Source organism: Heptranchias perlo, chromosome 3, assembly GCF_035084215.1.
Source record: "Heptranchias perlo isolate sHepPer1 chromosome 3, sHepPer1.hap1, whole genome shotgun sequence".
NCBI lineage: Eukaryota > Metazoa > Chordata > Chondrichthyes > Hexanchiformes > Hexanchidae > Heptranchias > Heptranchias perlo.
In genome coordinates, this window is record NC_090327.1 from 141,660,433 (window position 1) to 141,677,197 (window position 16,765).

General features: G+C 45.2%; 1 protein-coding gene across 1 annotated transcript; it reads left to right on the plus strand.

Annotated features, from left to right (window-relative positions):
• Positions 1 to 13,471: 13,471 nt before the first annotated feature.
• LOC137309155 (histone H1-like) lies at positions 13,472 to 14,083 on the plus strand. The gene has a single exon (XM_067977441.1). It carries the CDS (start codon positions 13,472 to 13,474, stop codon positions 14,081 to 14,083), a length of 612 nt encoding a protein of 203 aa, XP_067833542.1.
• Positions 14,084 to 16,765: the final 2,682 nt, after the last annotated feature.

Sequence of the window (16,765 nt, forward strand, 5' to 3'; positions counted from 1 at the left end):
TGATACTGTATCTTTCAGTCGAACATTGTATGAGATTTTTGGACTATTATGTAATGTGTAACATAATCTGCAGTAATGTGACTGAATTCATTCTGTATCTGTCTGACTGTGGTACTGTGTGATTCATTCTGTATCTGTTAGTATGTGTGTGAGTATGGGATTCATTCTTTATATGTCCTTGGTACTGAATGTCAGTGTAGGATTCATGCTGTATTTGTCATCTCTGGCACCATACGTGAGTGTGGGATTCACTCTGTGTTTGTCAGTCTCGAGTGCTGTATGTGAGTTTGGGATTCCTTCTGTGTCTCTGGTACTGTATCTGAGTGTGAGATTAATTATGTATTTGCATGTAATTATTCACTATTGTAGCTTTAATATCTTAATGTTTAAAATATTTTTCTCATTATTTAATTGTTAAACATGGATACACTTTAGGATTTGAAGCTCTAGGTTGTAATCAGATAATTTCTGTGTTTTTTGGACAACCATTAAATCTGTATCTCTGTGAGCACTATTGTGAATGATGATGTATCTTTCAAACTGATATGGTGAAATTTTGAATTGGTCCATAATGTGTAGCTCAGTCTGCACTAATGTAATTGATACTGTATCTTTCAATCTAATAGTGGATGAGAATTTTTGGACTGGTATGTAATGTGTATCTCAGTCTGCACTAATAGAATTGATAATGTATCTTTAAATCTCATATCATGAGTGCATTCTAAACTGGTATCTAATTTGTTTCCCAGGTTATATTATCTTTCAGCATTTCTCAATCTGATACTGTACATAGGTTTTGGATTTGTATGCAATTTGAATGTCATTGTACACCATTCAGATGGATACTGCATGTATTAAACTAACGTGTGTGTGTTTGTGAGAGAGAGTTCTGGGCTAGTATTTAATTGAAATCTCGGGTTACATAATTGGGAAATAATTTTGTACCTTCCAATCGGGTAACATGAGCAATTTCTATCCAACCTGCTCTTGTAGCCACAGTACTTATGCGGCTGGTCCAGTTAAGTTTCTGGTCAATGTTGACCCCCAGGATGTTGATGGTGGGGGATTTGGCGATGGTAATGCCGTTGAATGTCAAGGGGAGGTGATTATGTTGGAGATGGTCATTGCCTGGCACTTCTCTGGCACGAATGTTACTTGCCACTTATCAGCCCAAGCCTGGATATTGTCCAGGTCTCGCTGCATGTGGGCACTGACTGCTTCATTATCTGAGGGGTTGCAAATGGAACTGAACTCTGTGCAATCATCAGCAAACATCCCAGTTTCTAACCTTATGTTGGAGGGAAGGTCATTGATGAAGCAGCTGAAGATGGTTGGGCCTCGAACACTGCCCTGAGGAACTCCTGCAGCAATGCCCTGGGGCTGAGATGATTGGCCTTCAATAACCACTACCATCTTCCTTTGTGCTGAGTATGACTAAAGCCTCTGGCGAGTTTTCCCCCCTGACTACCATTGACTTCAATTGCACTAGGGCTCCTTGGTGCCACACTCGGTCAAATGCTGCCTTGATGTCAAGAGCAGTCACTCTCACCTCACCTTTGGAATTCAGCTCTTTTGTCAATGTTTGCACCAAGGCAGTAATGAGGTCAGGAGCCAAGTTGTCCTGGCGGAAACCAAACTAAGCATCGGTGAGCAGGTTATTGGTGAGTAAGTGCCACTTTTTAGCACTGTCGACGACACCTTCTGTCACTTTGCTGATGATTGAGAGTAGACTGATGGGCTGGTAATTGGCTGGATTGGATTTGTCCTGCTTTTTGTGCACAGGACATACCTGGGAAATTTTCCACAGTGTCGAACAGATGCCAGTGTTCCAGCTGTACTGGAACAGTTTGGTTAAAGGCACTGCTAGTTCTGGAGCACAAATCCTTGCTACTACAGTCGGGATGTTGTTGGGGCCTTAGCCTTTGTTGTATTCAGTGCATTCAGCCATTTCTTGATATCATGTGGAGTGAATTAAATTGGCTGAAGACTGGCTTCTGTGACGGTGGGGATATTGGGAGGAGGCCGAGATGGATCATCCAGTCGGCACTTCTGGCTGAAAATGGTTGCAAACGCTTCAGCCTTGTCTTTTCTACTCATGTGCTGGACTTCGCCATCATTGAGGATGGGGATGTTTGCAGATCCTCCTCCTCCCGTCAGTTTTTAGTTGTTTAATTGTCAACCACCATTCACGACTGGATGTGGCAGGACTGCAGAGCTTTGATCTGATCCGTTGGTTGTGGAATCACTTAGCTCTGTCTATAGTAAGTCGCTTCCGAACATAAAAGTGAACTGTGAGACCTTCTACAAGTAAAAAAAAGATTAATGAAGACAAATGTAGGTCCCTTACTGTCAGAAACGGGAGAATTTATAATCGGGAATAAGGAAATAGTTCAAGGAAAACAAAACAAATAATTTGGTTCTGTCTTCATGGAAGAGGACACAAATAACTTCCCAGAAATGCTATGGAACCAAGGGAGTAGTGAGAAGGAGGAATTAAAGGAAATTAGTACTAGTAAAAAAATAGTGCTGGAGAAATTAATGGGACTGAAAGCCGATAAATCCCCAGGGCCTGATAATCTGCTTCCCAGGGCACTAAAAGAGGTCGCCATGGAAATAGTGGATTCATTAGTTGTCACCTTCCAAAATGCCATAGATTATGGAACAGTTCCTGCAGATTGGAGGGTGGTAAATGTAACCACGCTATTTAAAAAAAGGAGGGAGAGAGAAAACAGGGAACGACAGACTGGTTAGCTGAACATCAGTAGTAGAGAAAATGCTAGAGTCTATTATAAAGGAGGTGATAACAGGACACCTGGAAAATATCAACGGGATTAGACAAAGTCAACATGAATTTATGAAAGGGAAATCATCATCGACAAACCTACTGGAGTTTATGGAGGATGTAATTGGTAGAATAGATAAGGGAGAACTAGTGCAGGTGGTTTAATTGGATTTTCAGAAAGCCTTTTATAAAGTCCCACATAAGGTGATTGTGCAAAATTAAAGCAAATGGGATTGGGGTAATATACTGGCATGGATTGAAAATTGGTTATCAGACAGGAAATAGGGGGAAAACTCTCCCAGGGCTGGAGTCATACCGAGCACAAAGGAAGATGGTAGTGGTTGTTGGAGACCAATCATCTCAGCCCCAGGATATTGCTGCAGGAGTTGCTCAGGGCAGTGTCCTAGGCCCAACCATCTTCAGCTGCTTCATCAATGACCTTCCCTCCATCATAAGGTCAGAAATGGGGATGCTCGCTGATGATTGCACAGTGTTCAGTTCCATTCGCAACCCCTCAAATAATGAAGCAGTCCGTGTCCGCATGCAGCAAGACCTGGACATCATCCAGGCTTGGGCTCATAACTGGCAAGTAACATTCACGCCAGATAAGTGCCAGGCAGTGACTATCTCCAAAAAGAGAGAGTCTAACCACCTCCCCTTGACATTCAGCGGCATTACCATCACCGAATCCCCCACCATCAACATCCTGGGGGTCATCATTGACTAGAAACTTAACTGGACCAGCCATATAAATACTGTGGCTACGAGAGCAGGTCGGAGGCTGGGTATTCTGCGGCGAGTGACTCACCTCCTGACTCCCCAAAGCCTTTCCACCATCTACATGCACAAGTCAGGAGTGTGATGGAATACTCTCCACTTGCTTGGATGAGTGCAGCTCCAACAACACTCAAGAAGCTCGACACCATCCAAGATAAAGCAGCCCGCTTGATTGGCACCCCATCCACCACCCTAAACATTCACTCCCTTCACCACCGGTGCAGAGTGGCTGCAGTGTGTACCATCCACAGGATGCACTGCAGCAACTCGCCAAGGCTTCTTCGACAGCACCTCCCAAACCCGCGACCTCTACCACCGAGAAGGACAAGAGCAACAGGCACATGGGAACAACACCACCTGCACGTTCCCCTCCAAGTCACACACCATCCCGACTTGGAAATATATCGCCGTTCCTTCATCGTCGCTGGGTCAAAATTCTGGAACTCCCTACCTAACAGCACTGTGGGAGAACCTTCACCACATGGACTGCAGTGGTTCAAGAAGGCGGCTCACCACCATCTTCTCAAGGGCAATTAGGGATGGGCAATAAATGCTGGCCTCGCCAATGACACCCACATCCCATGAACGAATAAAAAAAACGTAGGAATAAATGAGTCTTTTTCGGGGTGACAGTGACTAGTGGGGTACCGCAGGGATCAGTGCTTGGGCCCCAGCTATTCACAATATATATCAATGATTTGGATGAGGGAACCAAATGTAATATTTCCAAGTTTGCTGACGACACAAAACTAGGTGGGATCGTGAGTTGTGAGGAGGATGCAAAGAGGCTTCAAGGCAATTCAGAAAAGTTGAGTGAGTGGGCAAATACATGGAAGATGCAGTATAATTTGGATAAATGTGAAGTTATCCACTTCGGAAGGAAAAACAGAAAGGCAGAGTATTATTTAAATTGTGATAAATTGTGAAATGTTGATGTAAAAAGGGACCTGGGTGTCCTTGTACACCAGTCACTGAAAGCAAACAAGCAGGTGCAGCAAGCAGTTAGGAAGGCAAATGGTATGTTGGCCTTCATTGCAAGAGGATTTGACTACAGGAGCAAAGATGTCTTGCTGCAGTTATACAGGGCCTTGATGAGACCACATCTCGAGTATTGTGTGCAGTTTTGCTCTGCTTACCTAAGAAAGGATATACTTGCCATGGAGGGAGTGCAGCGTAGGTTCACTGGACTGCTTCCTGGGATGGCAGGACTGTCGTATGAGGAGAGATTGGGTCGACTCAGCTTGTATTCACTCGAGTTTAGAAGAATGAGAGGGGATCTTATTGAAACGTATAAAATTCTGACAGGACTAGACAGACTGGATGCAGGGAGGATGTTTCCCCTGCCTGGGGGGTCCAGAATCAGGGGTCACAGTCTCAGGATACGGGGTAGGACACTTAAGACTGAGATGAGGGGAAATTTCTTCACTCAGAGGGTGGTGAACCTGTGGAATTCTCTACCGCAGAAGGCTGTGGAGGCCAAGTCACTGAATATATTTAATTGTAAACAATTTTACAACACCAAGTTATAGTCCAGCAATTTTATTTTAAATTCACAAGCTTTCGGAGGCTACCTCCTTCGTCGGCTACCTCCTTCGTCAGGTGAACGATGTGAAAATGAAATCCTCAAGATGAAATCGCATTTATGATAAATGCAATTGTCAACCCCAGTCCATCACCGGCATCTCCACATCATGAATATATTTAAGAAGGAGCCAGATAGATTTCTAGATAAAAAAGGCATTAAGGGCTATGGGGATGGAGCAGGAATATGGTATTGAGATAGAGGATCAGCCATGATCATATTGAATGGCAGAGCAAGCTCGAAGGGCCGAATGGCCGACTCCTGCTCCTATTTTCTATGTTTCACCAGATTGGCACCTCATTTTTATGTATGCCTGGTGCTGCTCCTGGCATGCTCTTCTACACTCCTCATTGAACCAGCGTTGATCCCCTGGCTTGTTGGTAATGGTAGAGTGAGGAATATGCCGGGCCATGAGGTTACAGATTGTGCTGGAATACAATTCTGCTGCTGCTGATGGCCCACAGTACCTCCTAAATGCCCAGTTTTGAGCTGCTAGATCTGAATCTATCCCATTTAGCACGGTGGTAGTGCCACACAACACGTTAGATGGTGACCTCAGTGCGAAGACAGGACTTCATCTCCACAATACTGTGGGTGGTCACTCCTACCAATACTGTCATGGACAGGTAGATTGGTGAGGACGAGGTCAAGTAGGTTTTTCCCTCGTGTTGGTTCGCTCAACACCTGCCGGATGCTCAGTCTGGCAGCTATGTCCATCAGGACTCAGCCAGCTCGATCAGTAGTGGTGCTACCGAGCCATTCTTTGGTGATGGACATTGAAGTCCCCCACCCAGAGTAAATTCTGTGCCCTTACTACCCTCGGTGCTTCCTCCAAGTGGTGCTTAACATGGAGGAGGACTGATTCATCAGCTGAGGGAGGACGGTAGGTGGTAATCAGCAGGAGGTTTCGTTGCCCATGTTTGTCCTGATGCCATGAGATTTCATGGGGTCCAGAGTCAATGTTGAGGACTCCCAGGGCCACTCCCTCCTGACTGTATATCACTGTACCACCATCTCTGGTGATTCTGTCCTGCCGGTGGGACAGGACGTACCCAGGGATGGTGATGGAAGAGTCTGGGACGTTGGCTGAAAGGTATGATTCTGTGAGTATGGCTATTTCAGGCTGTTGCTTGACTCCTCTGTGGGACAGCTCTCCCAATTTTGGCACAAGTCCCCAGATGTCAGTGAGGAGGACTTTGCAGGATTTGCCTTTGTCGTGTCCGGTGCCTAGTGGCCCATCTGGTTTTATTCTTACTATGACTTTTTGTAGCGAGATTGCACAACTGAGGGCGATTAAGAATCAACCACATTGCTGTGGGTCTGGAGTCACATATGGGCCAGACCGGGTAAGGAGAGCAGGTTTCGTTCCCTAAAGGACATTAAGTGAACCGGATGGGTTTTTACGACAATTACCCGTAGTTTCATGGTCACCATTACTGATACTAGTATTTTTAAATTCCGGATTTTTATTTTAATTTATTCAATATAAATTCCCCAGCTGCCGTTGCGGGATTTGAACTTATGACTCCAGAATATTAGTCCAGGCCTCTGAATTACTCGTCCAGTAACATAATTACTTTGCTACCGTAATGCATATTTTCTTAGTGTAAGATTGACACAGTACCTTTCAAGCTGAAAGTGTGATTTTGGACTGGGATTTTTGTATCTACCTGTCAGCAGTACTGAGTTCGGGTGAACTGGAAACAGTGTCTGCCTCACCTGCTCTGTTTGACTGTTGGATTGAATTTGTGTCTCTGGAACTTTGGATCAGTGTGGGACTGACTACTTCTGCAGTCTGAGACTGTGGAACTGATGACCTGTCTGTGTCTCCGTGCTCTGTGGGTGATAATGTACCTACTGTGTGTGAGAAGGAGCTGGCTGCACTGTTCCTTGTGCCTCAGGTGGAGGAAACTTCACATTTATTCTGGGGCATTCAAGGATTTGCCTGTAGGGAGAAAAGATCTCTTGTAACTCAAGAACAGGTGAGGTAGAAAATACAAAAGTGATCAGTTAAATCCCTTTTAATAATCATTTTGAATATACACAAATGAAAACCAGCGATACAAACAGTGTCAGTGTCTGACTCCACTGCAGTGCTGCAGCACTCAGCTTCTGCATACCAGGTGTGCTGGGCTGTTTTACAACAAGTTAGCGACATCCAGACACAACCCAATCCCTGAACTGATCCATGAATGAGACTAGCCGATGGGGCAGGGACTTTTGTACAGGTCAGGTTTCTAATCCCCTCTCCCATGGGCACTAACCGTTCAACAGCCGCTGTTTAAAATGTGTCCTTCACACTTCTCACCTGATGCCTGCAATAGATGATCTTTGTATAACTCCCCACATCCTTACTGTCCGGCTCTGTTTCCACTGTTCACTGTCCAATAACAACAAACAGGGTGAGACTGGACCGAAACCAGGAACATTCACTACTGGTTTGGGGAGAGAAAGCAGCAATGATTTTAAATAGCAGGTTCTTCCCATTCTGTCTCCCTTACCCTGGACACACCCTGTGCACACACAGCCCCAGAATGGTCTCTCCCTTCCCCCCTCACTCCATGTTCCGGGACCAGTTTCTGATCCACTCCGCCTCTTACAAACAGCCCCCGGACTCCCCCTGAACTTACCCCGGTCTCAATGCCGATCTCTGAGCCCATCTGCGGACACGGTCCCGGAGCGATGAGCTGCTGTAACGAGGCTGCTGTTTGCTCCCTTACCCCGGGGCCGTGATCTCTCCATTCCCGCCTGTTTTAAACCATCTTCTTCCACTCACTGAGGGAATGGCCCCACAGGCCGAGCAGGGGGAGGGGAGCGCGCATGCGCTCTTCTGCTCACCAACACCCAGCTCTGGGGGCGGGGCTGAATGACGCATGCGCAGATATCAGGTTTAATTCTGAATACAAAAATCGATGGAAACTTTCCCCAGTTGGAATTTTTCAGTCTGAGCAAAGGAAGTGGGTCTGGTGGAAAGGTCAGAGGGAATGGGGTCTACAGGCAGAGCAGGAACAGGCACCAGAATGGAAAACAGATGGGATTCCACCAGTGCCTAACGCTGGAATCCAGACTGACTTTACAATCTCCAACTATTAAACCAGATGTTTCCATCCCTGCTGTTTCTCTCGGTATGGTTTGATGGTAAAGAGTCTTTCATAGATAAAGTGGACGGCTGTGAAATGAGCCAATGTCCTCTGTTCATTCTTGGTCCCTTCACTGATAAAGTAACGTGTGACTCCGAAACTGGAGGGAGCATTTCTCAAACCAATCCTGGAGAAACGTGGGAGGGAAGTGGGAGTCGGTGTATTTGCTTGGACCGTGTAGGATTAATATCTGACAGCAACAGTCCCAGATTACTTCAAGCGGTGTTTCAATTTCAATTTTTGTTCAGCAAGGGAGTCAAAGGAGATGGGGAAAAGGCGGGAAAGTGGAGTTGAGGAAAAATCAGATCAGTCATGATCTCATTAAGTAGCGGAGCAGGTTGGAGGGGCCGAATGGCCTACTCCTGCTCCTATCTCTTATGCTCTTATGGTGTGAAACTCTCGGTCACTGAGTGTAATATAGATCGGCCCAGAGCTGAAAGATTGCAGAGGGTACAACATGCAAAAAAATGTGACACTGACCTCGAGAGTGGAATTAATACGGTGTCTGTCTCTGAAATAATAAGTGAGAGATGAAGCTGCATCTTCTGTCACTCCAATGTGGAATAGCAATTGGAATGGAATATTTCCTAATTTGTTACTGGATGAAAACAGAAAATTACAGATTCGATTCTCTCTTTTTGTACTGTGTATGAAAGTGGGCGTGATGCAGACACACTTATAGGAAGTGTAAGGCTGCTACTGTGCTTTTCTGTATCTCCCTCTTCACTGCTGTATATGTATGTGTGATACTGTTACTGAGCGAAATATGGACACACTGATAGAAAGTGAAATATTGATTCTATGTCTGTGTGCTGTTAGTGTTACGGTCACTGTCACTTCTCGTATGTATCAGCCGGTCTGATGATGCATTTATCTGTCTCCAGTCCTATAAAGAAAAAAACATAGAACCATAGAACCATAGAAAAGTTACAGCACAGAAGGGGGCCATTCGGCCCGTCGTGTCTGCGCCAGCTCAAATAAAAAACAGGTGCCCATTCGAATCCCACCTTCCAGCACCCGGTCTGTAGCCCTGCAGCTTAGGTGCAGGTCCAGGTAATTTTTTTAAGAGTTGAGGGTCCCTGCCTCTACCACCAATTCAGGCAGTGAATTCCATACACCCACCACCCTCTGGGTAGAAAAGTTTTTCCTCATGTCCCCTCTAATCCTTCCACCAATCAGCTTAAATCTATGTCCTCTTGTTCTTGAACTCTCCGCTAGGGGAAACAGGTACTTCCTATCTACTCTATCTCGGCCCCTCATAATTTTGTACATCTCAATCAAGTCTCCCCTCAGCCTCCTCTGCTCCAAGGAAAATAACCCCAGCCTATCCAATCTCTCCTCTTAGCTGCAATTTTCAAGCCCTGGCAACATTCTTGTAAATCTTCTCTGCACTCCCTCCATATAAATTACGTCCTTCCTGTAATGTGGTGACCAGAACTGCGCACAATACACTAGCTGTGGCCTTACCAGCGTTTTATAGAGTTCCATCATTACATCCCTGCATTACATTCTATACCTCGGCTAATAACGGAGATCATTCCATATGACTTCTTCACAATCTTATCTACCTGTACTGCCACCTTCAGGGACCTGTGCACATGCACTCCAAGGTCTCTCACTTCCTCTACCCCTCTCAATATATTCCTGTCTACTGCATGTGCCCTTTGACTATTTGCTCTCCCTAAGTGCATTACCTCACACGTCTCCAGGTTGAACTCCATTTGCCACTTTTCCGTCCACTCCACCAACCCATTGATGTCTTCTTGGAGTCCACAGCTATCATCTTCACTATCCACTACACGGCCAATTTTTGTGTTGTCTGCAAATTTACCAATCATGGCCCCTACATTCAAGTCCAAATCATTAATACACAACACAAACAGCAAGGGACCCAACACTGAGCCCTGTGGCACACCACTGGAAACGGATTTCCATTCGCAAAGACACCCATCGACTTTTACCCGTTGTCTCCTGTTACTGAGCCATTTTTGGATCCAATTCACCACATTTCCCTGTACCCATGGGCTTTTACCTTTCTGATCAGTCTGCCATGTGGGACCATGTCAAATGCCTTACTAAAATCCATGTCGACAACATCCACTGCATTACCCTCATCAGTCCTCCTTGTCACTTCCTCAAAGAATTCAATCAGATTTATAAGGCATGACCTTCCCTGAACAAATCCATGCTGACTATCCCTGATTAAACCATGCCTTTCCAAGTGACAGTTTATCCTATCTCTCAGTATTGATTCTAATAGTTTGCCCACCACCGAGGTAAGACTGACCGGCCTATAATTGTTTGGCCTTTCCCTCGTACCCTTTTTAAACAATGATACTATGTTTGCAGTCTTCCAGTCCTCCGGTACCTCCCCTGTATCTAGTGAGGATTGGAAAATGATCCTCAGAGCATCTGCTATTTCCTCCCTGGCTTCCTTCAATAGCGTAGGGAACAATCCATCCGGCCCTGGTGACATATCAACTTTCAAGGATTCCACTTTACCTTGTCCAATATTTCACACCTCTCCTCTTTAATTACTACATCCAGATCATCCCTTTCCCTTGTGAATCCGGAGACAAAATATTCATTTAAAACCCTACCCACATCCTCTGCTTCTACACACAAGTTACCCTAATCATCACTGATAAGTCCCACCTTTTCCTGAGCTATCCTTTTGTTCTTAATGTACTGATAAAACATCTTTGGGTTTTCTTTAATCTTACTAGCTAATATATTTTCATGCCCTCTCTTTGCTTTCCTTATTTGCTTTTTTACGTCATCCCTGTTCTTTCTATACTCCTCTAGGCTTTCTGCAGTATTTAGTTTTCTGTGACAGACATAAACTTTCTTTTTCTGCTTTATCTTGCTCCGTATACTTCTAGAGGGTGGTAGAAGTTTGGAACTCTCTTCCGCAAACGGCAATTGATACTAGCTGAATTGCTAAATTTAAATCTGAGATAGATAGCTTTTTGGCAATCAAAGGTATTAAGGGATATGGGCCAAAGGCAGGTATATGGAGTTAGATCACAGATCAGCCATGATCTTATCAAATAGCGGAGCAGGCACGATGGGCTGAATGGCCTACTCCTGTTCCTATGTTCCTATGTTCCTAGACAACCAGGGGGCTCTAAATTTGGCAGTGCCGCCCTTTTTCTTTGAGGGGACGTGTCTGCATTGTACTCGTAGAATTTCACTTTTTAGTGCCTCCCATTGGCTTGCCAATGATTTCTCCTCATGCAGTTGTGCCCAGTCCACTTCTGCCAAATCACCTCTTAGTTCTGTAAAATTTGCCTTCCCCCAATTTAAAAGTTTACTCCTGATTTAACTTTGTCCTTTTCCATAATAATGCTAAAACTAACTGAATTGTGATCACTATCCCCAATATGGTCACCCACTGTCACTTCACCGACTTGCCCATCTTGATTTCCCAGGACTAAATCTAGAATTGCACCCCCTCTTGTTGGGCTTGTCACGTACTGTAAATAAAAGTTCTCCTGGACACTGATCAAGATTTTTGCGCCCTCTGTGCCCCTCACACTGTTTGAATCCCAGTTGATGTTAGGGTTGTTGAAGTCCCCTACTATTATTGCCCTCTTAATTTTGCACTCTGAAATTTGCCTACTTTTTTCTTCTCCTATCTCCCTTTCGCTATTCGGGGGTCTATATTACACTCCTAGTAGTGTGACTGCCCCTTTTTTATTTCTTAGCTCAACCCCTGTGGCCTCGATTGATGATCCATTTAGCATATCAACCCTTCTCACAACTGTAATTGATTCTTTAATCAATAATGCTACCCTCCCTCCTTTTATATCACCCACTCTATCCTGCCTGAAAACTCTATATCCAGCGATATTGAGCTTCCGATTATTCCCCTCTTTAAGCCAGATTTCCACTGTAGCAATGATGTCATGCTGCCCTGTGTCTATCTGTGCCCTTAGCTCATCTGCTTTGTTTGTAATACTCCTAGCATTGAAGTATATACCCTTTAACCCCGTGCTGAACATTATTTAACCTTTGCTTCTTTTGCCTTTCTGAGTCGCTAACTACGTCACTAACTGCTTTTCTATTTCCCATTTCCTGGTGTGAATTTGTCCTATCTGTACCTGCCCTTTGGTTCCCATCCCCCTGTCATACTAGTTTAGACCTTCCCCAACAGAACTAGCAAATGGCCCCGCGAGGATATTGGTCCCGGTTCTGCTTGGGTGCAAACAGTCCAGCTTGTACAGGTCCCGCCTTTCCCAGAATCGGTCCCAATGCCTCGGGAAAAAGGTGAAGAGAAACAGTCTGTAACTATTTGACATTGTGCTGTCTGTGATTGTTGGATTTATTCAGTAACTAGCTGTCTCTGTGTGTTGAGAATGGGATGGATCGGACACCAGTTACTATTATCTGTCAGTTAGTTTAGGAGGAGAGAGAAACACGGAGAGACTGGAGAAACCTGGAGCGGATAGTTTCTATTTTCATCTTAACCAAACATATTTATGTGTGCGAACAGTATAATAATATAAAACCAGATATGGATTATCACCCCCACAACTGTGGTAAACAACTAAATCCAGAGAATCCGCAGCACAGGCCGAGCGGGAGGAAAGCCTGTCCCGGGAATTGTCAATCTGGCGAACAGTTTGTCCTGTCAATGTGCAGATATGAACTTTGTGTCAGAGACAATGGAGCGGGCGTTTCACTGTGTTTTTGTGTCATGTCTTATCGCGGGATTTCCAAGTCCTCTTTGTATAAAATAAAAAAGAATTCCCTTCAAACGATAGCCCTCCTCCCCTGCCGAGCTCCGAAGTGGAAATTTAACGAAAAGTTTTAGTTCAATTCAAGATTTCGGCCGATAAACAGAGATCATGTCAGCGACCGGGTGAGAGAGTGCGATCAGGGCAGCAATGAAACGGGTTTAAATCGAAACTGGTGCTTTTAATTCCGGTCAAAGTTTTTCGACAGCAAACATTCCGGTCTTAGAAGTAGGAAGGGGCTAGTCTGGGACTCTGGAGTGCCCGATTTTAATTGGAATCGGGGAGTTTAAGAGGAGAGAGAAACACAGAGAGGCTGGAGGGGCCGGGAGCTGACAGCAGGATATCTCCTCCCGATCCGCTCTGTGCCTTTAAGTTGCTCTGTGCCGCTGCCTCTGGTTTCATTTCTGACCCAGTCCTGACTGTTAGAGAGATTTTCTACAAAGTCCGGGACATGACAGATATTGCAACCGCCGAAACGGCTCCTCATGCCGCCGCCGCCGCTCAGACCAATGCTCCCAAGAAGAAGAAGGCGGTTCCCCGACCCAAGACATCCGGTCCCAGGTTGGGAGAACAGATCCTCAAGATTGTGGCGGATTGTAAGGATCGCAAGGGGATCTCCCTGGCCGCGATAAAGAAGGTTCTGGCCACCAACGGCCTGGATGTGGAGAAGCTCCGGACCCCGATCAAATTAAATATCAAGAAACATGTGGAAAAAGGCTCCCTGGTCCAGATCAAGGGCACGGGCGCCTCGGGCTCCTTCAAAGTCGCTAAGAAGGAAGCCCAGACAAAAGTGGTGAAGAAGGTGAAGAAACAAGCAACCAAGAAATCTTTCGACAAGAAACCAGCGGTCAAAAAAACTGCCGTCAAGAAATCAGCGGCCAAGAAATCGACCACCAAGGCGGCGAAATCACCACTTATTAAAAAGAAAGCGGCTGTTAAGAAGCTCAAGACCCCCAACTCAGCCAAAGCAGTAAAGGTGAAAGCGAAGAAGGTACAAAAACCGAGGGCCAAGCCCAAGCCGAAGTCAGCAAAGCCAAAGAAAGCAGCGGGCAAAAAGAAGTAAAAAATCAAGTGGAATTTGTAAACATCTGAACCCAATGGCTCTTCTCAGAGCCACCACGTCTCTCAGGAAAGAGCTGATCCCGGAATCATGATTCCTGTCCCGGGGCCGGGCTCATTGCGGATAGAAATAATTTAAAGTAAACCTAGGGTCCTTCGCTGACATTCCCCTCCCGCCCACTGTCTGCAATAAAATAGAGAATGGGATGTCCGGGCCGGGCCTCACTGTAACTGAGGGGTGTTCGGCTCCAGTCCCAGTTCATGCTTTTTCCTCAGGTTGAGGGGCAGAGTCTTTGAAACGGTAAAACCGCCGCTATCACAATTCAAGCCCCCAACACAAGAGATTCTCCAAATCAGCTGGAATAAGATGTTTGTAAACTGCTGAACCGGTCTGGGAGGGGATGTGTGAGGGGATAGATTCGGGTCTGGGACTGAAATGGAAGGCGGGTTGACTTGTTAGTGAAGGGACTGTATATGGACAGGAATATATATGGACTGTATATGGGCTGTTCATTGTAACGGGGAATATTTAAAACCCCGGGTTTCTGGAAATCCATGAATATGAAGCCCAAGTCTGTAAGGGTTTGTGCGGAGCGCTGTGTTTCGGTTCTATTGCAAGGGGTGGAGTTGCTGTTAAAAAAAGGGATTTTCACATCAGTCAGTGAACATTTCGGAAACTGAATTCATAGAAAGGAACTTCTAAAGGGGAGTGAGAGGCACCAGAATAGTAACGCTTTAAGAACAACGAAGGAGAAGCAGCTGAGCAGAAACTCGTGTTCAGTTTATCGGCCAGAGATTTCAACGGGGCAGTTTCAATATTAGTTTATTATAAGATTGGAATAATAATATTTCTGTATTAAAATACTAAGCAAATATATATAAAAATGCAGCTCTTTCAAAGAAGTTGCGGGAGGCCCTTAAAAGAGCAGTTGTTCAAGTCATTGTGGAATGCTACTTGGACCTGGTGCACTTGATTTCCATCTTCGTCCCCTCCGACACAGCGTGCTTGGCCAGCAGCCCGGGAAGTAGCAGCAGGCGAACGGCGGTCTGGATTTCCCGGGAATTGATGGTCGCCCACTTATAATGAGCCAGGCGGGAAGTCTCACCCGCGATACGCTCGAAAATATCGTTCAGGAAAGGAGTTCATGATGCTCATTGTCGTGGAATAGAAGCCGGTGTCAGGGTGAACCTGCTTCATTACTTCGTCCATCTTCTCCGCTTCTTCCCGCCCTTGGCTGGTGCTTTATTCAGGGTTTTCTTGGCGCCCTTCTTGGGAGCTGCTTTCTTGTCCTCAGGCATTTTCCAAACTCAATTTCAGATCCAGAAATGAACCAAATCCGCTCCGAGCTCGGATTAAATAGGTTGACGTCATCGTCCCATGCTAATGAGGGATGGGTGATGGCAATGATTGTGATTGGTTGGTTGGGTGTGATGTCACAATGAATTTCAACTCTAACTCACTGATTGGTCCCTTTATATATCCAATCAGATTTAGTGTCTGCCACCAATCACGCGCCTCCTCCCTGTAATCCGGAAGTTCATTTCCCAAAGCCTCTCTCCAGCCCCAGTTTATATTGAAAGAGCCGCTCACTGTGTAAAGATCCACCGGGAAATGTCACCTGTCTGGCGGTGAGAAGGGCCCTTCTTCTCAGGGGATTCCCACACACATGGGATTACCCCGAGCTTTGATTTTGCCCCTTTCTATTGATAATTATTATTTACTCTGATCTGTACCGTGGATCCGGGACAGAATTACCCGGATTCAGTGAAATTCATTGATTTTCTGAAGCTTTTCCCTCTGCTGATTCCTGCTCCTTATTTAAATGTATATTTAAACCGACCATTATCATTGCTAGATTTGGTGAATTGTGGGATTTGAACCTTGGGATTCTTGTCCCATAACCACTAAAGTCCCGCACTCGGCCTTTAAACGCTTTTGTAAACAATTTTACAACACCAAGTTATAGTCCAGCAATTTTATTTTAAATTCACAAGCTTTCGGAGATTTTCTCCTTCCTCAGGCAAATGTTTCAAGATCTCCTTCAAGGAGATCTTGAAACATTTGCCTGAGGAAGGAGAAAATCTCCGAAAGCTTGTGAATTTAAAATAAAATTGCTGGACTATAACTTGGTGTTGTAAAATTGTTTACAATTGTCAACCCCAGTCCATCACCGGCATCTCCACATCATGACTTTAAACGCTTTGTTAGGCAGCAATCTTCAGTCTGGCGGCTTCAACAGCTCAGAGCCCGCACTGAATTAAAAACCAGAAATGGGAGTGCAGTTCAGGGGGCTCAGAAACCGCCATCTAACTTGATTGAGTTCATCGATGAAATAACGGAGAAAGTTGATGTCACTTGTATGGATTTTTAAAAGGCGTTTGATGAAGTGCCACATAATAGACTTTTTAGCAAAACTGAAGATTAAGGGGCTGTGGCAGCGTGAACACGAAATTGGCTAAGGGACAGAGCAGAGAATAGTGGTGAAAGGTTGTTTTTCAGACTGAGGGAAGTGTGCAGTGGTGTCGCCCTGTGCTGTATTAGAATCACTCTCTAGATAATTTCAAAGTTTGCAGCTGTAACAAAATTTGGAAATGTAGTAAACCGTGAGGAGGATGGTAACAGAATGTCGGAGGACATAAACAGACTTGTGAGATGGACAGGCACTTGGCAGATGAAATTGAATGC

What these genes read in the sequence shown, in the direction of transcription:
- LOC137309155 (XM_067977441.1), top strand. Translation starts at nt 13,472, where the DNA reads ATGACAGATATTGCAACCGCCGAAACGGCTCCTCATGCCGCCGCCGCC.